The sequence below is a fragment of the Blennius ocellaris genome, assembly GCF_963422515.1.
Source record: "Blennius ocellaris genome assembly, chromosome: 12".
NCBI lineage: Eukaryota > Metazoa > Chordata > Actinopteri > Blenniiformes > Blenniidae > Blennius > Blennius ocellaris.
The window spans coordinates 22800532-22826639 of NC_137661.1; the positions used below are offsets into that span (position 1 = coordinate 22800532).

The 26108-nt window shown below is 42.1% G+C and overlaps 2 protein-coding genes across 2 annotated transcripts; one reads left to right on the forward strand and one right to left on the reverse strand.

Annotated features, from left to right (window-relative positions):
* The first annotated feature begins 124 nt into the window (after positions 1–124).
* slc30a7 (solute carrier family 30 member 7) lies at positions 125–8832 on the forward strand. The gene is made up of 11 exons (XM_080505806.1): positions 125–252; positions 507–608; positions 2515–2628; positions 2723–2810; positions 2903–3032; positions 3780–3968; positions 4130–4177; positions 5627–5762; positions 7428–7518; positions 7616–7765; positions 8103–8832. Exons 1-11 carry the CDS (start codon positions 173–175, stop codon positions 8148–8150), a joined length of 1176 nt encoding a protein of 391 aa, XP_080361932.1. The 5' UTR covers positions 125–172; the 3' UTR covers positions 8151–8832.
* Positions 8833–10017: 1185 nt separating this feature from the next.
* Positions 10018–17521, reverse strand: dph5 (diphthamide biosynthesis 5). The gene is made up of 7 exons (XM_080506962.1): positions 17333–17521; positions 14958–15082; positions 14317–14425; positions 12830–12950; positions 11718–11757; positions 11483–11586; positions 10018–10727 (listed from the first exon to the last, which is right to left on the reverse strand). Exons 1-7 carry the CDS (start codon positions 17465–17467, stop codon positions 10495–10497), a joined length of 867 nt encoding a protein of 288 aa, XP_080363088.1. The 5' UTR covers positions 17468–17521; the 3' UTR covers positions 10018–10494.
* Between the last annotated feature and the right edge of the window lie 8587 nt (positions 17522–26108).

The following is a 26108-nucleotide window of genomic DNA, read 5'->3' on the forward strand; positions in this document are numbered from 1 at the left end:
GTGTGGGTAGCAGCGGCTATTAGCAGGTGTGTGTGTGTGAGTGTGTGAGCGAGTGTGTGAGTGTGTGTGAGTGTGTGTGTGAGTGAGAGAGAGAGAGAGAGAGAGAGAGAGAGAGAGAGCGCGAGAGAGAGCAAGAGAGAGAGAGCGTGTGCCTGCGGGTCAGAGTGTGAAGATGTTACCATTATCCATCAAAGACGACGAGTACAAACCGGCCAAGTTTAACCTGCTGCTCAAAGTGTCGGGATGGTTCAGGTGAGAGCCCTCGCTGCTAACGATGCTAACGCTGCGAACCAGCTGATAGTAACCAGCAGCTGTTAGCCTGGAGCTAACCGGTTAGCCTCACTCACACCTACACTTATTTCTGAACGTTACGCTTCTAACTTGTGTCCGTGCAGTGTTGTGGTGTGTGACTGGCCCGGACAGCCTTGTTTTAGTCAGCTTTTCTATGTGCTGATGTAGTTCCGTATTTTTATTTTTTTATTTTATTTTGTAATTTCCATTTTCAGGTCGATCCTCGCCGACAAAACGTCCAGAAATCTGTTTTTCTTCCTCTGTCTAAACCTTTCCTTCGCCTTTGTGGAGCTAAGCTATGGACTATGGAGTAACAGGTAGGATTATAACGACTTTAAAAGTGTGTGAGTGAGTGTGTGTGGGTTCCCGATGTGCCACGTATGTGTTAGCATTAGCATGGAGAAGCCCATGCAGAGTATTCCCCCATGAAATCACAATAACGCAACTACCGAGCGACAGAAACTCATCACAAAGCACGTTAAAACAACTGCACGAATACTTAAAAACAAAGAGGATGTGACAGAAACGACAAGATAAATACGTATTTACATGCCATCTTAGTTGTGAGTGGCTTCAGTATTGTCAAGTAGCTGTTTATTAACATTACTTAGAAAATACTGAACACCCACACAACAGAGGCAGACAGTAATCCAGCTTTCTGCCTCTGTTGATTGTTTTCATTCATTTTCCAATGTATTAAGCACGGGCTTCTCCTGAATTCGTATCAGGCGGTTTGTTTACCTTTCTTACAACACTGATGATAATGACGCTTTCCTGCTGGTGCTGTTTGTCTGTGAGCCTCACTTTATATTTTGTTAAGACATTCCTATATAATATCACAAGACAATTTCAACAATGTCGTCAGACCTGAGTATATGAGGTTGTGCTAAAGTAATGCCGTCATGATTCTCTGACATCACTGCTGCAGCCCTTGATCAACATTCAATTGCTTGTGGAACGATTCTTCATAATAGTATTTATTTTAGGTGCCTTTCAAGATATCCTAAGCCATTGTACATAATGGAGAGGGTACAAGACGGGTAAAAAGAAGTTGAACAGCAACACAATTTAAAAAGAAAACATTCCGGTTTCTGCACTAGAACAACCACAGTTATCTTGAGTATGTTTTAAAGTGGGATCTAAAAGTGTCCAGGGATTGGATGTTCTGGATGTTGGCTGAGAGGAAGCTCCAGAGGCTTGGGGTAAGAGGGGCTGAAGGCTCTGGATCCCATGGTGGTCATGTGGGCTGGAAGGAGAGCGAGGCTGAGAGATGAGGCAGATCTAAGAATGAAGCTGGGTGAGTTGATATGGAGGAGGTGTGAGGTTGGAGCCGAGGGAAACAACCTTTGTTGCAGTACTGCTGGGTTTCAGAAAGTGGAAGGAGAGCCGTGATTTCATATCCTGCAAACTGGAATGTATGGAGGTGTGGGTGGTGTAGAGTTCGAGCCGAGAGTCATCTGTATGGTGCTAACTATATCATATTTATGGAAAATATGGGCATGGGAGAGGAGATGGATAATGAAGAGAATGGGACCTCGGACAGAGCCATGAGGAACACCAGACAAATAGGTCGATGGCTGGTGAATTAATTGTATGAACTAAATGCGACCAGACAGATATGTGTTAATTTTTTACTTTTCAAGTATATCTGCATGCTCACAGTATGGTAATATTAGTGACTTATCATATCTGTAACTCTTTGATGTCGAAACATAATTTATTTATTTTGTCGATACAGACCTCATTTCCATATTTATTAATTTTTTTAAGCTGCAGAGCTGTATATTTTCTCTCTCGTTTTAGATTTGACCGCCAACAAGTTTGACAACCACTAGACAGAGCTTTGCTCTTCATTGTCTGTTATCTTTGCCATCTTGTCCTTGTTTGTCTAAGAAGTAGTGATATCTAGATGAAGGAGCATTCCAACAACTAGTAAAGTAAGTCCATGAAGTTTTGAAAGAAGAAACCAATTAGATTCTTATTAACTGCCCCAACCCAGTTTTTAAAAATGGATGTTAGTAAAGGAGGACAGTCGGAGCACATTGAAGCCAAGTGGTCTTTCAGGTTTTTTTTATTAAATAAGTAAACCGTTTCCAGATCGTTGTTTTGGTCTCTTTTGCACTTGTTGCTCTTAAACGTGTGACTGAAACCTATGATCACATTAATTCCCTGCGCCCACATCGCTCTCTGACATGTTTCTCTGAATTTGTGTTCCGTGTTCAGTTTAGGTCTGATCTCAGACTCCTTCCACATGTTCTTCGACTGCACTGCCCTGCTGGCAGGTCTGGCAGCGTCTGTCATTTCAAGGTGGAGATCTAACGACAGCTTTTCATACGGGTGAGTCGCTCAGCTGCCGCCCGTCCCTCTCCGCCGCTCTGAGCGGCGTCACTCCAGTTGACAGCGGTCGTTTCAACGTCGTTGTGTTTGTCAGTTACGTGAGAGCAGAGGTGCTGGCCGGATTCGTCAATGGCCTCTTCCTCATCTTCACTGCATTCTTCATCTTCTCCGAAGGCGTCGAGGTAATAAACGCTTGCATGTCGGAACATTTTGAGGAGGCGCTGTTTAGAGGTGTGCTGTGCTGATTATCTTTATCTGTCTGTGTTTCTGTCAGCGAGCCCTGGAGCCTCCAGATGTTCACCACGAAAGGCTACTGCCCGTCTCCGTGGCCGGCCTGCTGGTCAATCTGGTCGGGATCTTTGTGTTTCAGCATGGGGGACATGGACACTCGCATGCAGACGGAGGTAAGGACACATGCCCAAATGAGCCAGGCTGACACCCAAATAAACCACATTAAAACCCAATAGAACCCGACAGGCTGGTTCACACTCCCAGCACAGTCGCATAGATATTCCAGCAGAAGCACACTAAAACATTACAGAATCACTGTTGGCCAAAACCAAATCTTACCACGACACTGACAACAAGTACAGCCAACCTGTAACAGAAAAGGACATGGCCAATAATACAACCATACTGTTAAATGTGACAAGACTAAACTGAGTAGAACTATGCAAAAAAATTATGATAGAACCACATCTAAACCCATCTGACCTGTACTGTAACCCAACAGATCCCTGCTGTAGCCCAAGAGATTCACAATAACCCAGCAGCCACATAAAATTCCAAATGGCGATCTCTCAGCCATCAGAACACGAACACTCAACAGAGTTACTTCTTCCCGAAACCAAATTGCCCCAAACTGAATTGGATTTTAAATAATCATACCATTTCCTTGCTGGACCACATTGAAAACTTGCAGAACCACACTAAAACTCAATGAAATCCCACCAACACCCTTACAAAAGCTCGCCTTGCTTTTTCTTCTGTCCACATCATTTACCAAAGACAGAATTTTACAGAAGACTATATACCTGTGTAAGCCGTTGTAGCTGTTTACAGAACCTCCCAGGTTTATTGTGAAACCGGCACATCAAACCTGCGTGTCCACCGGGCGTCGGTCCTCAAAAGGTCGTCTCCTCCGTCCACAGGTCATGGTCACAGTCACTCACTGTTCAACGGCAGCGTGAGTCACGGTCACGGCCACGGGGGACACGAGCACCAGGACAAGCACAGTCACGGAGGACACGGCCATAGTCATGACGAGCACGGGGGACACGGTCATGGGCATGGAGGACACGGGCACAGCCACAGCAGCCATGAGGAACCACACTTTCATGGTGAGAGGACGACGCGTCATCACAGGCGGGGTGTTCAGGTCACGAGGAGCTCGGGGCTCCGCTGCTGATGAAGCAGGTTGAGGGAGAGTCAAACCTCTTGTTGGTGTATAATGTTCAACATGCTGAATATATTTTGTGTTTTTGTTTTGTTTGTTTTTCAGAGGAGTTTCATATACCGGGGAAAGGCTCCAGCAAACAAATCCTACAGGGTGAGAAAACGCACACAAAACCAGTACACAAAGAGCACGTACTTGATTAATGTCCGCTAAACTGAAGACAATGTGCATTATTCTTGCACAAGAATTAAACTTCACCAGCGTGCGCCGTCCATCCACGAAAGAGAAACTCGGGAAACATGAACGGAGCCCTCGACCTTGTGCCATTTAGGTGTTTGGAGACCAAAGATATCGATTGTTATCTTTCGTCGAGGGCAGCTGAAAATCGTGGTAGTAGCGGGAATAAGAGGTTGTGTAATCGCTTGACTAAATACTGCAAATAGAAATGTATTACTTCCTTTCTGTGATCTCACCCAGTAGCTGAAAGCTAAACTGTCAGCACTTTGTCAGTCAGTGTAATGATATCTGAAGTAAGTAAGTGAGTGAGTGGGTGGAAGATGTTCTATAACCTGGTTAGTTAGTACTTTTTGAAAGATTTATGTACTAATGAACGTGAGAATGAAGTCAGGAAAAGCAGCTGAGATAAACCGCCAACATACAAGGCAGCAGCAGGAAGACAAACTGACCTTTAGGGTCCGCACCAGAAACAGGAGTTTAGTCATATAGTAACTAATGCTTCTAACTGGAGCGGACCGCTTTGGATCGAGATAATGCTAAAGCTAACAGCGAGCTCAACGGAGACAACAGCTCTGCTCTGGACTGTTTACATACGAGATAAAAATGAATGAGTAACAAGCTCAACAGAGGCGTCAGCAACTGTCGTTGAGTTACTCACTGAATAAACTAATCAGTTCTCATCTCATTGTTAACACTATTAACGGTGTTACAGTTGAATTAATCTGGTCTTTTTTTCAAGTAGGGTATCGTGTCTCTAAAACTACGAAAAGTACTGAAACTTTTTTTAATAAATTCAGAAACGAGGGTGGAGTCGTCGTCTTGTGGCTGAGACGACATCCTGTTGCTCAATGAAAGGAGGATATTATATGAACAGCTGATAAATCTGCTTATCAAAATGGTAAAAGTGGATGGTCCCAGAGTTCAAACAAACTGAACGAATAAAACCTCCACCTGCCCTGGTCTTGTGTTCACGGATCCACCAGAGGGCGCTCTCGCACCATTACATTGCTTCACACATGGCCTGAGAATCTGGCCCCTCCAAACCCATGATCCAGGTTGAGGTGCTTTTTAAATATCTGTTCATGTTCACACACACATCCTAAAGAACTAGTAGTTCTTTATCTCTTGAACAATTTAAGATGTACATTTTGTGTAATATCGCGTAGTAGTCATAAATAGACTTTAGTCTTCGGTACCGTTTTCCATGTTTATGGTAAAGGACTTAATTTACATACGTTTTCTTCAGTTACTTTAATAATTGGGACTTTATTTACATTGCCTTTATCAAAAATATGATCGTACTCACTCACTCACTCACTCGTTGAAGCATGTTAATGAAGCTGTGTTGGCTGTCTTGTGTCGCAGGCGTCCTGCTACACATCATCGCAGACACGCTGGGCAGCATCGGCGTCATCATCTCCGCTCTGCTGATGCAGAAATACGACCTGATGATTGCCGACCCCATCTGCTCCATGCTGATCGCCCTCCTCATCGGAGTCAGGTGACCGCCGCCGATCGTGTCAACGCAGACACTGACGATGCCACCGTGTCGGCCTGTTGATTGACGGCTAGTGTTATAGCCTCTCGTGGACCAGGCGGAGGTGGGCGGGGCTTCATATGGCCGCCACATGACCCTGCTCAGTGGTGGAGGGTGTTTTAAGGTGTATCTGAACAGTCAACCAATCAGTGTGCACCATTACATTTTAAACAACAGAGTTTCTGTGGACCGACTGTAGGAAATGACCTTAACATGCATGAGAAAAATACATGTGAAGGGAAGGGTTTTTCAAAATAAAAGTCAATGTAGACCGAAGGAAATTTAAATGACACCGCAAAATCAAGTAAAATATCCAGTTAACCCTTCAAATAACATCACTGGCTTGTGGAATCACCTCGGTGACGACAAGAGTCTTTCATTAACTAGTCGAGTTGATCTAGTGATCTCGTCACTAACCAGCGGAACCTCTTCTGTCTGGAGGAATCATCATTGTCACTGCTATAAATCTCACAGAAGTTCATTAAACCGCTGAGCTTGCCACTAAACCTGTACCGTCTTCACAAGAAGTAGCAGAATCGCCACAGCGAGCCTAAAAAGTTTGATTAATGTAACTTCCCGGAGAACAACAAGAGAAAATATGTTGTTTATCTAAAAGGGAATCTGTGTCAGGGGAACGTTCATTAACAATCTTGAGCTGCACTCAAGAAAACAGTCACGAACTGTAAACACATTGCGATGGATTAAGTCTCAGGTTTCACTTCTGCACGCTGATTTCTCAGTAAAAAAAAAAAGCACCTGAAGCCAGCGTCTGCCTGGACGGAAGGAGGCGGATCAATCTCCAACCTGATGGACACTTTGGAGAAATGCTTCCCACTAATGTAAAGAATGTGCAATTAGCTGGTAATGGGCTCCAACTTGCCAAAACCGCCGGCGTGGGCCTGGCAGCAGCCTGGGCCTCTGCTCGCTGATCTTCTGGATGCAAATGCTGGTGGTCAGATTTCCAAGAAGCCTCAGCGGTGATAAATGAGGATGATGTGTGCTGATGTGGGTTTGATAGGCCAAAGTGAAGCCAGCTGCAGAATGAAAGCGTCAGCAGAGCAGCGCTGTGGTCAGCGGAGAGGCTGAGAGGCCTCCGCACGACCACAGTCATCGGGTTTCTGCAGCTGGAAAGTCAAAGTCACACGGGAGCCGAGCCGAGCCGAGCTCCCAATTCTGCAGATTCCTCAAAGGCAGACCACTTTTAAGGGTGAAACTTGGACCGGACCGAAAAACTGTTGAAGAGTCTCGGATTCCAAACGCCGATCGAATACCTGCCGATTACACACAGCTGAGTTTAGGTTAACAACTTAAACCAAAACCCCGCTTGCTAATCGCCTAATTCTACAACGTGAAACTTAGAAACTTGATGCAGACTTGACTTAAGAAAAGTTGCACTCGCCAATTGAATCTCATTTTGCAACAACTGGCTTTTCAATGAAATTACAATGGGAAGACTTAAAAGACCAATAATATACCTACAGAAGATGAAACACAAACTAAATCTGTGAAAACTTGGATTAAAGTCCAATGAGATCACAGGAATCCGAGTGTCTGTGTGGAAATTCTCACAACAAACGACAGGAGTAGACCCTATTCCTCGGGTTTAACCTCTGACCTCTGACCTTTCAGCGTGGTGCCGTTACTGAAGGAGTCCATCGGGATCCTGATGCAGAGGACGCCTCCCTCCCTGGACCTCGCCCTGCCTCAGTGCTACCAGAGGGTAAGCTCTGGCCACGCCCACTCAATAAATCCCGCCCCCCCCCCGGTGAGATTCGCTTTTCAAAGCAATTCCTGGATTTGCCCGTGTTGCGTTTCAGGTGCAGCAGCTGCAGGGAGTCTACAACCTGCAGGAGCCCCACTTCTGGACTCTGTGCACCGACGTCTACATCGGCACCTTAAAGCTGCTGGTCGCTCCCGACGCAGACACCCGCTGGGTCCTGAGCCAGACGCACAACATATTCACACAGGTACGTCTGAACGAGTCCCCTTCCATTTGTAAGAGGTGGGAAAACTCAGTTGCACTCTGGTACGAAACAAGAGAACTCTGGTGACGGTAATTCTGGTTGGAAGATGTCAACTATACAAATACAGGAAGTGAACCGAGGACGGTATTGCAGCTAGCGTGCGGCCAAGATCGGATAAATATAGAGAAGCTAAGGAAACGTCTCGGGAGGCACTGATGCCACTTTTTTTAACGGATGTGTACAATTATAAACCTTTAGCTACTCGATGCCGGGTACCAATATGAGAATTTATCAAATGCAATATGTGAACTCGCTGCTTTGTTTTTTTTTGTCCTCACAGGCCGGGGTCCGACAGTTGTACGTTCAGATCGACGTAGCCGCCATGTAGCCGCAGCTTCCTCCTCCACACCTGGGACCAATCGCATTCAGTCTGCAGCTGACCCCGCCCCCAACCAAGCTGCTGCAGGACAGACTGAGAGAAAAAAGGGGAGGGGCTAAAGAACTGATGAACTCACAAGCCCCGCCCCCACATGTTTGGGTTCTTTTGTTTTTTGTTAATTTTTTTTTGTTTACCTGATCATGTTGGTGGGTGGTAACCACCGGCCCTCCTCTTCCCTGCACTTTGTAGACTGGTGTATTCTGGGTAAGTGCCTTCATCATTAATCAGAGACAATCTGAGCCCCTCCCACTACTGGTGACATCACTGCTCGGGCCCGCTGATTGGCCCACAAGAGAGCGGGATGTCACTTTGTTTTTATTGTGCCAAAACAATGTGACCAAACCATGTGACCAGACACGGGGGCCACTGTATTTTTTCTTTCTTTCTTTTTTTTTAAAGCTGTATTAATCATTTCTGTTATTGATCATTTCCATCGCCATGCACCACGACGCCGCTGTCGTGGATCGAAGGACAAAAACATGTCGCATCATAACTCATGTTTATTTTTTTCTATTTTGAAGTCAGTTTTTTTATTTAAAGTTGTTTTATTATCTGAACTGTTCCTTTTAAAGGTGATTTCACATGGAAACATCCCGTCTACAAACTGCATTAAATCCTGAGCTGACTTCAACTTGACCCAGTGAGCTTTTTCTCATAATTTATCTGTAAACTTCAGCTGAGACGTTTGAATTTTCTGAAAATTGAATGTAGAACAATTCTCATACTATTTAAAAAAAAAAATTATATTTGCATACCGATTTCCTGGTCAAAATGGCTAAAAATGCAAAAAGTGTTTTAAAAAAAAAAGTTAATTTGCACAAAAAAAAAGCCCCGTAATTTCCTGACTGTTCTTTTTTTCACATCTTTGAACCTTTCGGCTTAAACATTGACGCAGCTAATTTATGGATTTTTACAAGTTGAGGAGCTTCATGCCACAGATACATGGGTGATGCGTTCAGGTGCATCGCGCAACTCCGTTTTTTTTTTTTTTTATTTGGTGGTTGCAGCTTATATTCAGAATCACTCGATAGTCAGAAAACTACTGCAGCCAAAATGGGTCAAACTGTTAAAAAGAAAAATATCCGATCAAAATTGACCTGCAACAACCAAACTCTGTTAAAATAGGCTAAAAATGTTAAACCGGCAACATTTTCTGGCAAAACTACATAAGTAACTTCATGAGCAGCGTGATCTTTTATGGTTAAACATGTTTCGTGGCTCCAGAAGAATTTTATCTGTTGGAAAAAGACAAAAAAAAAACGGCTCTTCTGATGGAAAGTTACAAACCTCTGAACTGACAAATAGAAATTCGGCATGAAATGACGCACCGATCAGCGAGACGCTGGCGCTAAAGCCAAACATGTGCTTTGCGGCTACAGTGGCAAAACGCGTCAAAAGAAGTATGTGGGATGTAAACAAAGAAGAGCGTCTTGTGGCAGGAGGATTTTTTTTGGGGGGGGGGGGGGGGGGGATTTCTCTCCGAACGGCGTCGTACCCAAAGTTTTTCGACTGAAGTTCACAGCGAGCGACACTGTACCACAGAGGATTGTTAAACTCGTACGGTTCGTGGCGTATATTTCTAATTTTAAGAAAACTTCTTGTGCAAATTTTCTAACTTAAATTATATTGAGCCATTATGTTCTTCAGATAATAAGTAATTCCAGGTCACATCAGTTCAATAAAACAGGTTTATATTGATAAACTGATATTTAAAATAAACAGACTACATCCAACTACTGTCCTTTCTTTTATTATACACCGTCAGAAACACAATGGTCCTCACAAAGCTAGGAAGACGAGCGCGACAGTGCACTGGTGTTGTGGCTTGGTATTTAAATAAGTTTTCAGGGACTTGACATCACAACACTTTTCTCAAAGATGCAAAGAAAAGCTTGTGCGTAAAGTTATTTGAAGACGTAAAACTCAAAGTCCCCAGCGTCCAGTCTTAAATCACCGGCCCTCACGAAGACAGGGAGACGGACAAAGATCGCATTTGCATGTTATGAGAGTCTGTCTGGTTGGTTATCGTATTACTTTAGAGTAACACCGCATGGTTTAGTATCCAGGGCTAGAATTCATTCTTTACTGATGATACGCACAAAGACAAGCAGACCAGTGTTTGGTTTCCAGGGCCTTGATGTTCCGTGATGTAATGTGGACAAACCAAAACCTCCTCGGAGCTTTTACCCTCAGTCTGGCGGTCAAACATCATATCAAGTTCAAGTAGTTTTTAAAAAGTCCTGACAATGCAGCGCAAACTCAGGTCTTTGGGATCTGTGTGTGTGTGTGTGTGTTAGGAGGTGTATGTGGAGCTGTCAATCGTTCGCAGGTTCTGCAGCGCGTCCGGCTCGGCGTTTATCCGCAGCATGTCCACCTCCAGTGGGTGGAGCCTCCCGGTGACCACCAGCGAATGGAGCGGAGCGCCCAGGTCGCATGACGCCAGCTGACGGAGCGTCCCCGCGCGCACCGCCTGGTCGTCGGCGCCGAGCCGGGCCACGCCCACGCAGACGGTGTCCTCCGTCACACCTGCAGCAACACGCCACATTTTTTTATTTCAATCACGAGTCGCCGCCACTGAGCACGACCTTTGACCCCCAACAGCACCAATCATTTGTTTATAGATTTTTTTCCCCCCCATGTGTTTTCAACTGAATCTAAATTTACTTATGATTAAAATCAGTTTTTCTTTTCATGTATCTTTGCATACATTTTACTATATATCATTTTTGAAGAAAAAAAATTTTTTTTATGAAGGACTTTTGATAAATTGTGTTATTTTGTATTCTTTAAGTGTACTTTATGACACATTTCCATAAAAGGAGTCAAGTTATGAAACAATCTAGGTAAGGCATAAAAGGAATCTAAATCACACGCAAGATTCTAAAAAGTGATGAAAACCAGCATATTGTTGAAATAAGAGATGAAACAGGAATATTAGAGCGTCGTCATGATGGAAAACTGCAGTTTTCAATCACTTTATGGTTGTATTCTTATTATAAACTGGTAATACTAAGACCTTTAGGTAAACAAGAGTATCAGAAGGACTCAGATTTCATCTAAAATATATTTTTATTGAAATATTGATAATTCATTTGTTTGTTCAAAATAAGCCGGTGACGTCTTAGTGGAGTAACTTTTCATCAAAATTATAATCATTTAAAAATTCTTCTGCAAAAGTAACATTTTCAGATAAATTATCTGGATCATATCTTTCATAGCCTTTTCTTCTTGACAAAAAAACAAAAAGTGATGCCGAGCCAATCGGATGCGAGCAGACTCACCTAGCTCCTCCCCCTCGCCCCTCCTCCTGTCGATGATCTGCATCAGCTGATCGGCGGCCTGCTGGACCGTCATGAAGCGCGGCGGCTCGTAGATCTTCTTCCCTCTGAAAGCGCCGGCCAGAAAACGTCAAACACTTTTCGAGACTCGAATTCAAACAGCTCAGAAGTCAAAATCTTCAAATTAAAAAAATTCTCCAGCTCCATCCATCCATCCATCCATCCCTTCGTCTCTCACCTCATCATGTTCTCGACGCTCTGCTCTTTCACCTTAATGTCTGCAAGTCAAAATAATGCATGAATGTTTTAATCCATCACCACGAACAAAAAATTGCTTTTAACTTTAATTTAAGTGTAAAATTAAACGCCTCCAAGAAAATACCTTTAATGTAAAAAAAAAAAAAAAAAAACATTTTCTTCATTATAAATAAAAAGATTTTGCTGTTTTTAAAATATTTTTCTCATTTTTGTTCCGCAGTGATAATTTCTTTTATTTCCCCTGATGAATTTTTAATCAGTCACCAGCAGGACCTCCTGCCTCTGTGTGAGTTCACAGGGTGGTTGGAGCCCCCTCCCTCCCCCGAGGCCCTCGGGTCCCCGGGGTGATTGATGGTGGTGCGATCAGGGGCAAACAAACAAAACACCTGGCGACTCTCTGAGCCACAAATTAACCAAACGACTCATTTACAACTCAATATCAAAAACGTTTTTTAAAAATCTGCTCTAATTTAAATCAACTTCAAATTCAACCTTTTCTTCTTTCTTTTTTGTCGCCATTTTTCTTTGTTTTGTTACCCAAATGCTTTTTAAAAACAAATTATTATTGATTCACTCTGAAATGATTGTCAAATTAAATGTTTTTCATGTCTTTTTTTTTTTTTTTGCAAATTTCTATTGCTTGTTTGACGCATTAAAACAATTTCCGATATTGAATATCTTATCGATACGTTTAGACGATTTTAGTAGATAATTTGTTTACGTCTATGAATATGAACTGATTTATATAACATGATGCTGATATATTTCTAATTTAATTGAATCTTCAATTGAATTGAATTTTCTTTGGAGAATATGTTCGTGTCGTCGTATTTGACTATTTTGGACAGACGTTTATCCATTTTATGCGTCATATCTTTGTGGGGTCTGAATGCAGAGACAAACACCACTTGTGGGGACCAAAACGTTGAAAACACACAATAGATTAAGACAGTTTTAAAATTTGAGATGTAGGTTGAAGGCCGAATTAGGGTAAAAGTATGATGCGTCAACCACAAATAAAGCGCGCGCGCGCGTGCGTGCGCGCGTGCGTGTGTGCGTGTGTGTGTGTGTGCGTGTGTGTGTCCCACTCACCCAGCAGACAGAGTGTGTGCAGTCCAGCCGTTCTGTTCTTACAGATTTTGTCGAAGAAACTTTCAGGTCTCCACGTCTCCGTCCAAAACACAAACGACACCGTCTCCCCAAAATTATATAGCTAAATACACACACACACACGCACAAACACACACGTTAACAGTAATCAATATTTCATTACCAGACACTCAAACTGACGCTCTACAAGAGGATGTGTTTGATACACGGCTGAGGGTGAAATATTTCCACCTTTAGCATATTTGAAAGACTTTCTGGACCGAATCGCCCGACAAAAACAGCAGCAGAAGCTCCGACGGCGCCTCCGGGGCCGCGAGCGTCAACAGAACATGTTCTTTAGAAATCAAAAGATACACGTTTCATTCTATCGTCAAAACATTTGGAGGTGAATTAATTAGTTTTTATTTATTCCAAGCCGGCTGAAGTGATGCGGTGAGTGGGCGTCTCTTGACAGCAGGGGCTCCCAGTGGAGGGACAGAACTGGGCTCATTTGCATACCCCGCCCCTCATTAGCATATTAACAACCTCCCAGTGGAGCACACGTCTGAGTGTGTGTGCGTGCGTGCGTGTGTGTCCAGCTGTGGCCTGCTCTCTGATTGGCCACGCTGACAGCTCAGTTATTGATGAGGGCACATTAATGTGACTGTTCGCCATAAACAACAATGATGCGGTATAATGAGGTTCATCAGCAGATGTGGCATAACAGCGGGGGTTCACTCTGCCCTCTGCACCGACTCGCAGGCATTTGGGGACAGAAAAGGTGAGGTGACTCCCACGTGATGGGATTAAAACTCTACCCTCGGTACGGACCGTCGGGCAGACGCCACAAAAATGACCATATTTCATTGGTGAACTGGTGCCCAGAGGTTAAGACTTGCAGGTTTCTCTTTGCTTTAAATTGGAACCCTGTATCAAAACTAAAAAAAAATACAACCAAGTACATTTTTTCCAGCCAATAATGTGATTACTTTTAAGTAAAAGGTGTTTAAAAGGTACTTTTAAGTCCAACTTGGGAAATTAATGACTGATTGCAGGGCATTATGGGAATTTTTCTCCAACTCGTAATGACTGTCAGGCAAGCTTTATTGAGGTTCACCATTTTACCCTCAACTGTGACTTACAGGTACACTACCTAAGCAATGTTGGTTTGCCATTGAAGACTAATTAGCCCTCTATTGAGACTTTCAGACATACACTCCAAAAATTAAATATCCTGCCAGTTGAACCAACAAGTTATTTGGATTAGCACCGAGTTCAAACTTGGAGGCGTTAAGACCTCAGAGATTCAGATTTTCAACCAGCAATATGACTATTTAACAGATCATTTTTAGTATTGGAAAGGTTGCAAAAATAAATAAATAAATAATATCTTGCAAAATCTCAAATCTGACTCTCTGATATACATTTTTTTTTTTCCACTCCTCAGACACTTTTCCTGCGTACTTGTGGTCAGCGAGAGAAATATTTACCTGCAGACCACAGCATCCAACGGCATTCATGATGGAGGCGTTGTGGATGACTTTGTACGGTATCCCAGCATTCACTGCTCTCAGGACCAGGTCGCTGTGGGTGGTGGCTCTACGGGAAGATAAAATACACGCCAATCAGACACTGACGCACACGTTGAGATGGCTAGTTTGGTAAACGACAAAGAAGTGGCGAGGCTGAGATCCAGACATTGACCCGACAATCATGTTCATGTCTAAACGCCATAGAATTCTCATGACCCATCAATATATACGACACAAACATAATCGTCCACATACATCAGCATACAGATGTTGACGTATGCACGTTGAGTTGAGAGAGAGGTCAAGCTTCTACACAAAGAAAACAACCTCCATCATATTTTGTGGGACAACAGAAGCAGCGACTCTCCTCCTGTAAACTATAAACTTGACGTTCTTCTGAAGAAAACTCTGGTTTTTTTGGAGCCGTTCGGCACCCTGTTATTAACTCGGGAGAGGAATCTGGTGGTTTTGGGGAGAACTCTGCAGATCTGAGGGCCGACGCGGCTCCGACGCTCAACTTTGTGGTCTCCGCCGCGTCCTCGCGTGTGTGGGAAAAGCTACGGGGCGCGCAGACCGTCCTCCAAGTTGGGCTGACTCACCCGAACGGGTCCCCCACGACCAGAAACGCCACGTCGGTCACGTCCGCGTCCTTCAGGATCTCGTCGGCACCCTGCTCCACCAGGTCACGGTCGGCCAGGATCAGCTGCTTCCCGTAGAAGTCCTCCTGAAGGTGGAGACACAGGCCAATGGCGTCAGTCACCGTCAACTAGATTTAAGCATCATCTCAAACTGTGGTGACGTCTACGTGCCGTTTCAAGAGTCGGAAAGTAGTTACCATGCCAGGCCATGAGTGGGCACTGTTGGTCATTTTTGTAAATGAAACCACACGTGTGAGCAGAGAACAAGACTCTATAAACATCTGTTTACGTGCCGTTGACGCGGAAACAAACTCCCAAAACACAACAAAAGTTTCAGTTTTCACTTGAAAAGCCTAAAAGTGTTCTATTTTAATATAAACAATTAGTTTAAATGTCTAACTGAAACTAGCTTTTAATTAATTCATCGTATAATGACCTCTTCCTGTCCCTCATCCCACACCAGCTCCACAGAGCGCCGCGCCGTATGGCTGCTGTCGATGAGTCAATTCAGTAACAGAATTTCCCCCCCAAGGGGGATCAATATTGCATAATCAATCAATCAATCAATCAAGAGAAGCAAGCGCTCATCCAAGATATTCCCCTCCAGTCAAAGAGGAGTCAATCAATGTTTGTATGGTAACTCTAATATATTATCTTAATATCAGCAAGATAGCACACTATCCTCGAGACCATCGGAGGTTTATAGGCTATTGAAGATTAGAAGAGACTATCAATAATCCAGCTTTAAAGCTACCCTTTTATCATTTTGGTGGCTTAAGTGGGTGGAGACGATGATTCCCCAGCTGTGTTCAGCCTGAATAGTAACAGTACGACCCCTTAGTTAGAGGGTTCCTCTGGCTCTGGGTGTGTGCTTGAGCAAGACTTTGAACTCCAAAGTTCCTCCCAGTCGTGAGTGAGAACCTTGTATGGTCGCTGTCAACATTGGTGTGTGTGTGTGTGAAAATGGATGAATGTGACTGATGCTGTAAACCGTGCTGAGACCACCAGAGAACATAAGAGGCGAAGGTCAAGTCTACACAGTTTTCACTGTGACAACATGTTTTGATTCATCTCTTACTTACTCTTTTGCTTTCTTTTGAAAATATGTGAGTTTTGTTTTTGTTTTTTTAAAAGGGGGGGTGCAAATAGAATGACGTGAGAGGGGGTAGGATTTAATAAACTTATGCTTCCTCCCACTTTTCAAACACATTTACATCTATGTTTTTAACTTAGATGTATTTTGTTTTTACTTATCATGTTCAAAATAGAAATAAATGAATGAATAAAACTAGAACGGGCATTCGGTAGAGCGCATACCTTCGCCAATGCCACATTTGTTTGCGGAACTGAGTTAAGCATCGCTAGCATGATAGCCGTTAGCGCATATCGATGCTAACTAGGTAGATCAAGTAGCAACATCACAGTGGGCAGAGAGCGTCTCCATGGCAACAGAGCTGGTCTCCTGAGATCTCCATGTGGTGCTTCTCTCATCCGCTTTGTATGGGACATTTTTTGCAGTTTTGTGAGATTTATTTGGAAATGGTTAACCGTCAACACCTCAAAATCTAATCTATTGAATTGAATCTTTTAATGATGATAAATCATCCCTGAAAATTCAGGTGAGTCGTTTTATGCAAAAACATTGTCAAATATGTACATACATACACACCAAACAAGCAATCAATAAATACAAGCAGACGAAAATATAACCTTCTCAGGCCACTTCGTTGGGCCACCAAACTCAGTTGGTTTTGCTGGTGGAGGTAAAAAACAAATAAACAAAAAAACAACAACAACAAAAACTCTCCAGGTCTGTAATGTGCAACTGAAAGAACAAAGTTATACAAGCTGGCAAAGTAATTTATCCAATAGTAGTATAATCAACAAATAAACATAAGCGCATCTTATATGTAAGTGACAATGTAATTACACAGCTGTAATTATAAAACCTAGCACAGCTGCCTAAACTGTGATATATACCGAATATATACAAACATACAAACCGGATGACACTCATATATATTTGTATCGACTATTATGGAAAATGTACAGTACAATTTTAACTTGTACTGTACTTTATTTTGTTTCTGGTGTTGTGAGACGTGGGTGTGTTTGGTCCTCAGGGGCCACCGTACATTTCACTTTCACTGTAAATCATCGTGTATTTTATTATTTTTTGGGGGAGGGTTTGACATAAAAGAAAACGCTTCTCTGTAAATAATCACTGAAAAACTCGAGTGGATAAGTGGGCGTTTGAAACGAGGAGAAATGTGGAGTCACTTTCCAGCTCAGAGGAAACTGTCTGTGCAGATGTCGGCTGCCTTCGTTGGACTCACCAGCGCCTCTTTGCCCACGGTCAGGATGGAGGTGTAGGCCTCCAGATAGACCCGGGAGCAGCTCTTCACCGCCTGCAGACCCTTCACGGTGATGTCGGCGGCGTCTCCGAGCCCCAGGCCGACCAGATACAACATTCTGCCGGCCTCCGCTCTGCCCAAACAGCAGATTCAGACGGAAGAAGCCTGCTTTTAAACTCTGTTTTCACACACTCACGTGCAGTCTCTGCTGCGCTCACTGCTTTACGACGTGTCGCAGCGTGTTTACAGTTACGACAGTTACACCCGGAATACGGCACGAGCTCCAGCTGACGGATGCCCAACCAAACTCTATGTAAAAATGTGATCATTTAAGAAAAGAAACACTACTCCGGAATGTTTACACAGTTACATTTTTTTTTAAAGAAGAAAATTATGAAGAATGTAAAGAAAACTTAAATTCGGCAGACATATATTATACAAAAAACATATATTTATCTTTTTCATCAAGGCAAGGCACGTTTATCTGTATAGAAACAAGGCAATCTGTGTTTTACAATCCAGTATAATGAATGAAATACATTAAAACAAGGCAATTTTTAAAGTCCTAAAATAAATATATGAATTAAAGAAATGCTTAATTTGGATAGATATTATATCAGTGAAATTTATTGTTTAATTGTTGATTGTTTCCATTGGTGTTTGCAGGTGAAGTATCACTTAATCTGTAAGATGGTTTCATGATAGAACCCTCTCTGTTTATATTGCAGTACTGTCTGAAGGCCTGAAGGTGAAATCTCATAATTTCTACTCCTAAAAAGTCTCAGCTTCTTTTTACACCCAACCAACCAACTTACTGACCTGTTGACCTTCGACCTCATGAGAGGTCAAGTGCTCCAGATGGTGTTTGTTCTTCTTCTTTTTTTTTTTTTTTATCATTGTGCTGTCTTAACTTTTCTGAGACGTATCAGACATACCATGAGCAGTCAGTTTTCAAATACAGTCTCGTTTATTTGTTGACTTTGAACTGTTTTAATTTGAATACAGACTTTAGAGAACTTTCACATTATTACTATTTCATGTCACTTTTACACTGTTTCGCATCTTATTAGGACTATGTTTCACTGTATCATTAAATCACCTGAGATGTTAAGGTGTCTGTGAGAATTCAATGAATGTGTCAGAATTGGAAGAGAAAAGTTGATTTTGTCTCTCTTGGTGCTGCTCTGGTTGGGCGGTCGTCTCCATGGCGACGGCGGTCTGCAGCGTGGCGTGTGAAAGCAGCTCAAGTTGTGAATGAGTCGGTGGGAAAACTCTCTCTCTCTCGCTCTCTCTCTCTCTCTCTTTCTCGCTCTCTCTCTCTCTTCACAGTCTGTTTCTCTCTCGTTCGCCCCTTGTTGTGGTAAACAAGCCTGCGGACCACGTGACCCCCATCCCTCTCCTCTGCTCCTCTAACTGAGAGCCAGTTAATGAGCGGGATGTTGGTTGGTTACATAATGGCCTCCTCTCTCCCTCCCTCTCTTTCTTCGAGGGGAGGATGGAGCGCAGGATTGTGGTCTTTTGTTGCTCTGGTTCAAGGTTTGTTCGGCTCCAGTCATCCAGAGAATCGACGCTCCGTCTCTGTTAACTGTTTCTCTCCTGATCCAGATCTGGACTCACAGTCTGAACACACAAACCGGTTTCAGGGCAGCCGGATCACTTCGGCACTGTTTCTGCCGTCGTGCGCATCTCAGATATAGCCCGAGCTGCCGACAAATCGTCCACGACAACTCAACTTGAGCTGGAGACGCTATTTTTATTCAGCTATCCGAGGTTTTACCATCATTGTTTTGGCGCATTCATGCAGCTGGGTAACGGGACAGTTACCAATTGGCAAGGTCCCATTTCACAGTTTACAGCATTGGAAGTTGGAGAGTTCACTGAGGCCCACTGTTATCTTCGCCATGAGTATCATCCAAAGCTGTCGTCTTCCGCAGAGAACAACTCTGCCGGTATTTGGCCAAACCTCTTCTCGTTTACTCGATGATAGTGAACTGTCTCGGTCCTAATGACAGCAACATCAAGGATGTCTCACTTTGAGGCCCATCAGCATTATTTTCTGCAACAAATAAGGATACAAGCAACATACAAAAAAAACAAGGCAGTTTGAAAAATATATACATTTGAACAGTATATACAGTACCTTAAATAAAACCTTAACTCCTCTTCTGGGAGTTGTCTGCCACTGTTTGCCTGTTGATAGTTTATCTCTGATTTCTGTCGCTGCTGCTTCTTCTCACTGTCAGTACGGAATGAGTCAATCAAGAAGCAGCACTAACATCCAGACTATAGAGCATCTTCCTCCCCTGCACTAATGTAACTTCACCTGATATCCAGAGTGTTCCCGTGGGGAATATTTATCGAGAAACAAGTTCCATTGTTATGTAAACGATAGACAAATCTATTTATCTATGAAACCAGATGATACTGATCAACTTGTGAAACTAGAAGCTTGTCTTGAAGACATAAAAGCTTGGCTGAGCCATAATTTTCTCGCGAAGCTGCTATAGGTGACGGCTGCTGGGAAACCGTTTCTGCTCTGAGTTTCTTACTTGTCTCAGTCTCGACATTCCGCCACGACATCTTACTGATGTTTTATCTCCGTCCTGTGTCGTCTGTTTGTTGCTGAATCGCCGAATTGAATGGAAAATCCCTACCCCCTACCTGAACCAGGGCTTCAATCCCTACTCACAACCTGTCCCTCTATCTTATCTTATCCTCTCTTTATATCCCCTCACCCCAACCGGAATAGCAGAAAGTCGCCACCTCTGATCCCGGCTCTGGAGGGTTCTTCCTCTTCCTGTTAAAAGGGAATTTGTCTTATTCACCGTAATTTATGCTTGTTCAGGTGGAATTGTTTGTTTATTTCCTCTGTGAAAGTGCCTTGAAATGTCCAAGTTGTGTTTGGTGCTGTGCGAATAGAATAGAATAGAAATCAATTCAATTCCATTCAATTAATTTCAAATCAAATTAATTAAATTCAAGGAATAGAAATCATTACTGTATGTAATTACAAATAAACATAAAATATGTCTTTCTTCTTCAGCAACTGCTAATGTCATTCCTCTTTAATTAGTAGAAATTAGTAATATCTGTAATCAAGAAGTAATTTTCAGCAACTTGCACATAAAAGTTTTTTGCAGTCATAATTCTTTGCTCTTTTGTTTTTACCTTTAATGCAGAATAATAACAATGGAGCCCTATAAAAGCAGTGAATACAATCACAACACACACCAAAAAAAAAAAAAAAAGCATCCAAACAAATATTTACATTTGTTCTTTTTGTTTTAAGCAAATCTTTAGTTGACTGATCTATCAAATGGTTTATAAATATGTGTTTCAAAAAAAATTATTGACTTCTTTCAACATGTATATTTTCTTTTAAGAATTAAAATGATTAAAAAAAACTTTTTAAAGCACAATTTGAAGTCTGAAGAGAAACACTTCCATTGAGAGGAGAGGAAATCACACAGCTCCTCCATGCAGAGGTCACATGACTCACTTGAATGAATAACCGGGAGCAGATCAGAGGTCAGACTGTCTCTGCTGCACTCAGACACAAACAGGATTAAACTGATAAGGAGTGTGAACCCGATTAAAACTGTTTGTTGGTGCAGAATTTTGATCTGATAAAAATCACAAACTCATCTCCTGCAGCTCTCAGCTGTTGGATTCATTCATTGTTCCATGAATAGAAAGAAGGTAAATTGATGTTTTTTTGTTTTTTTTTAATGATGTAGCGATTCACAGCAAGTTGGACGAGTTGTCCTACAATCGTTTTCGTCAACTTTCCACCAAAATCAGATTTAACTGGAACCACAAAAATTACTTCAATTGCAATTTAGGATGGTAAAAATGTCCTCACATGTTCAGCTGTTTTGTGCCTGATTTTAGAGATTTCAAACTTCTTTCACAGCACTTTTTTTTGGTGTAAATTTCATTTTTGACATTTAAGCAGCTCTTTTTTTAAAGAAGTTTTATGTGAATCCCAGAGCTTCTATTTCTGATCTTCAGACTGAAAATGACAGCCAACAGCAGCTCGGTGTCACATTGTAAAGTTCTGATCGTTATCACATAGTAATTGTTTTGGCCTCTTTGTTGTTCTTCGAGGACCCTTTTAAGTTGCATAGTGTCTCGTAGATGTTTTGTGCATTGTTGTCTGGATTTTGTTTGTCTCGGTTTCACGTTGAAGTAAACAAACGTGAATGTCTTGCTGTATAAGTCCCTAACCCTTAAAACTGCAATTTGTGCTTGCTTCAGCATGATAATAAGTTTTTTTTTAATAATTTGTGGTGTAACTTCAGGTAACCAGGTGAGAAGTTGGAAAATCTGACCGGCCTTTAACGCCTCACACTTGTGATGTTTGGTTGATCCTTCGGTTTTCAAAATTTTTAATTGGACCCGTTTTCCTTGTAAACTGAATCTTTATTCAACAAGTTACACAACGGAGTGGGGAGGGAGGACGGGATGAATCGCAGAGGAGTGGAGGGGGGGTGGGGAGGGTGAGGATGGTGAGGATGGTGAGGAGGCCCAGCTCTCTTTGTGGCTCCCACAGAACCATCTCCAATTACTGGACAAAGGCGACTCATTCAAGCCCAGAGCTCCAACACTGCAGCTTTGCATGTCTAATGAGCGCTCCGCTGAATGCTAAGAGGACCCCGGGGTGCTGCGGAGGCCTCAGCACCCCCTGAAAACCCCCGAACACCACCCACTCGCCACCCGGTCGTCCCCGCGCCTCCCCGCGCCGGGACATCCCGTCCAGGCCTCCTCTCTCTGAACTCAACCGCCAACATGGGGCCAAAGTGATCTGTGAGGTGCGACATGGGCTTTTAAAGTAAAATCAGGGGGGAGGAGAGAGAGAGAGAGAGAGAGAGAGAGAGAGAGAGAGAGAGAGAGAGAGAGAGAGCTCCTGATGCTTGCTGTCTACAGGGCGAGAGAGAGCATCAGGGGAGTGTCGAGGGGTTTTTGAGACTAAGGACAGAGGAGACAGTGGAAGGAGGAGCTCCTAAAATTCAATATAGTTGCAGCTTTGAACATCAACATCACAGATACCAGACAAAGATTTCAAATTTTAACAGATGGGAGTTTTATTGAAGTTAAACATACTCCCATCTGCATTTGTGGCAAACGTGTTTCAGTAGCTTCTGCAGCACTATCTGGAACATGTCGTGCACCATCATCGTTGTTGTTGTTGAAGGGGTCATATTATGCTGAATTCACTTCCTAATGGTTTTCCAACAATAATGTTAATATTATAACACTTCTCGGGAATGACACCCAAGAAGTGAAGTGACTGTTACTTCAGCCAGTCCAGCTCACACAGACACAGCAGATTCTGAATGCAGCTCCCATGATCTAATATTCAAATGAACAAGGTTTCGAAAAGCTGGATAATATGACCTCTTTAAGTGATGTCGAGCAAAGAGTTGCGAAGTTGTCTTGACGAGAGGCTGGCCGATGACATCATTTTAAAGCAAATGTGCGTTCTGCCCGTCCACACCTCAAAGCCAAGGAGGCATTTTATAATTCCGGATTAATTTGGGAGTCTCTTAAGTTGACTTTTGACGAGTCTTCTAGTATCCTGCTGACCATCAGTGGCTTCTGGACATGTTTGCTGCTTTATGAGCATTTTGTGTCACTTGAGGATTCTTAATCTTTCTTGATGTCTTCTGTGGTTCGTTCTGACTCTGACGCTTCATGAGCTGTTGTCTTTTAGTGATTGTCAGTGTTTCTGTGTGTCTCTTGGGGGGGGATTGTGTGGAGTCTCGTCTCCTATAGTGACCCTCACTGCTTATCTCCGGTGTTGCTTCTTTGTGTTTCTTGATGGATCTTGTTAAGTTTTTGGAGGATGTCGTGATTTTTAATGGCTTTTGTCTGCCTTCGATCTGTCTTTATGCCTCCTGTTTACTCTTTTCACACCGTGACCATCTTTTTCATGCCTTTTTGTAACTCCTTATGGCTTTAGGGGGCTTTTTTGTGCCTCATGATGGCTCCTGGTGCGTACAACTGCGTGCATCATGGAACATTTCTCAATTAAAGTAATTCAAATATGTCTTTTCAAGCTTTAACACGAGTAGTAATACGTATAGAAATAACCATTGCTCAACAGCAATGAAGCATTTAAACCTTGTGGACCCAGCTTTCCACTCAGACCACCTCTCAAAACCAACAAGGTCCAAAATCTCCACGCAGGAAGACAAGTTATAAGTCTGATAAAGCACAAGTCTGGCTCCACGGTTCTTCTATTCCGAGAGGGAAACCATTGTGGTTTGTGATCTTCCTGTGAAAAACGATGTCCTAAAGCAGACAGACGGCCAGTCGCCTTCACATAGAAGTCAGTTAAACATTTATTCTTGTATTGATTTCTGCCTTTAATCCCTTCGCTCAGCTCCGGCTTTATGACTCTCAGACAATCAGCCAGTCAGAGCTAATAGATACAGTATATAACACAGGCGATTATTCATTCAATCAGACCCCTCCTCCATCCTCTGCTGCTACGTCTTTATTAGTCTATTAGTTGGTTGGATAAGCAGTCTAATGGTGCGCTACCATCAAACAGCTGAGAAATAAAGTGAGAGGGGGGATCATTTAAAGAACTGCTGAAAAAGCTACAAATGAAGTCCCAGAGAAAACACAACCTGATCAGACATTTCCGTCAGTTTACTGCATGAATATCACAGAGGTTTCAGCTTTCCTGCAGGGTGGAGAGTCTCTGCAGGAGAAACTGCTGCATCAGCTGTTTCTCTGACGGCGGTACTGATGTTTTCTTGTCAATAAAAGTTAATTTATTACAGAAAAGCTGACATAATACAATCAAGGAAGGAGTGGTATTTGGACAATGGTAAATACAGTATTTAAGACTGAAATACCCGTGAAGTTTGAACATCTTTACATGGGCCATGTTTTGTGTTTGAAGCAGAGGAGGGTTATAAAACCTGCTAAAATATGGGTGTTGTTGTAAACTGTCACCGTCTTTTTAAATAAATAAACACAATCTAAATAGAAAAACATTAACTGAGATAATCATCAATCATCAATCATCCGTAATAAATACTGAGTAGGAGCAGAGATGGTTTCATTTCCAGGTAAGAAGACAAGTGTTGCTTTAAGACAGCAAATGATGAGAGCAGACCTAATGTTGGTTAATTACTCTCGTTTTATAACGCTATAGCTATTTATATAAAAGTGGTTTTGTTGTGTATTTTGTTAAGATGGGAAACTCTGAAATAGAGGTCAGTGCCTATAATACAAAATAACGTAACTGGTATGTAAGCATATCTGTTTGAGATTAACAAAACAGTGAGTCTGTCTTCTTACGTTTTAAAAAAAAGTGTTGTCTTCCAATTGCTCGAAGAGGAAAATGTGTTTTAAAATATAAGTGCATGCATTGTACATTGATGGATTTGCAATTTGTAGGTATTCGATTGAAGGTCTTAAAACCTGATTGTCCCGTGAAGATGATAGTTTTTCCATGCTGTGTTATATCATCACCACTGACATGCCTGCTTTAACGATTCCATGTAGAGGCTTTTAGTTTGGAAGTGCACGCCATGGTGAGCCTCTAACTGGCACAGCTGCTACACTTAGTCATGCATTACAAGCCTTGTACACGTAATGTAATGTAATGTAGTGTAATATAATATGATGTATTTTATTGTAGTATAATGTAGTGTAATATAATATGATGTATTTTATTGTAGTATAATGTAGTGTAATATAATATGATGTATTTTATTGTAGTGTAATGTAGTGTAATATAATATAATGTAATTTAATATAATGTAATTTAATGTAGTGTAATGTAATATAATATAATATAATATAATATAATATAATATAATATAATATAATATAATATAATATAATATAATATAATATAATATAATATAATATAATATAATATAATATAATATAATATAATATAATATAATATAAGATAAGATAAGATAAGATAAGTTAAGATAATTATTTAAGATTACTTATTTAATTTATATCCTGTCTTATCTGATAGTCAACTTTCTTTTTTGTGGAGCAAAGCTATGGAATAAGTAAAGTATTTCTATTCTATTGTATTCTATTCTGTTCTACTCTATTCTATTCTATTCTATTCTTTTACATTGTATTCGTTACGTTACCCACCAGGAAAGGGGAAACACCAACATTTCTGTGCTCACATGAACTGCTTCAGCTATAAACCCTTTAAACACACAGTTAACCATGTTTGTCAAACTCCTTCTGGAGATGTTTTTACACTAAAACTACTCCTAAAAGACTCTTGGCTTTATATTTACATTTCACGGTCTTTCCTGAATTGCTGCCAGATTAAACCATACGCATTGAGTTAGCAGGAGCAAACATTACGCTCAGTAAATGCTTAGAAACGGGGTCAATCTTCCCCATGGATGTGACATACTCTCCTCATTATACAAAGACTCACAAATGTACCGCACATTTTTCTCCTGAACTTGCAAGACTGACTCCAGTCTTGCTTGGTTAACACTGTCTTTTCCGGTAATAAGCAAAGTTAACCCCACTTGGAGTCCCCACCCTGAACACCCCCCCCCCCCCCCCCCCCCCCCCCCCCCCCCATCTCACCCCATCCTGCAATCAGTGCAAATTACACCCTGAACCACACTTTGAAGTTTTATTCTGATTGCTTTTTTGTTTTTTTATTATCTGTATATATATATAACTTTTGAAAAGATTTTGACCATTTTTCTCATCGCTAATCTTGTCAGACCTTAATTGTGGCACACACCCC

Coding starts and splice junctions, on each gene's coding strand:
- slc30a7 (XM_080505806.1), top strand. CDS start 173: ATGTTACCATTATCCATCAAAGACGACGAGTACAAACCGGCCAAGTTT. Junction 4,178..5,626: donor CAGCAAACAAATCCTACAGG/GTGAGAAAACGC, acceptor CTTGTGTCGCAG/GCGTCCTGCTACACATCATC. Junction 5,763..7,427: donor GCCCTCCTCATCGGAGTCAG/GTGACCGCCGCC, acceptor CTGACCTTTCAG/CGTGGTGCCGTTACTGAAGG.
- dph5 (XM_080506962.1), bottom strand. CDS start 17,467: ATGTTGTATCTGGTCGGCCTGGGGCTCGGAGACGCCGCCGACATCACC. Junction 11,587..11,717: donor AGCGTCGAGAACATGATGAG/GTGAGAGACGAA, acceptor CGGCGCTTTCAG/AGGGAAGAAGATCTACGAGC. Junction 10,728..11,482: donor GGGCGAGGGGGAGGAGCTAG/GTGAGTCTGCTC, acceptor GTGTTGCTGCAG/GTGTGACGGAGGACACCGTC.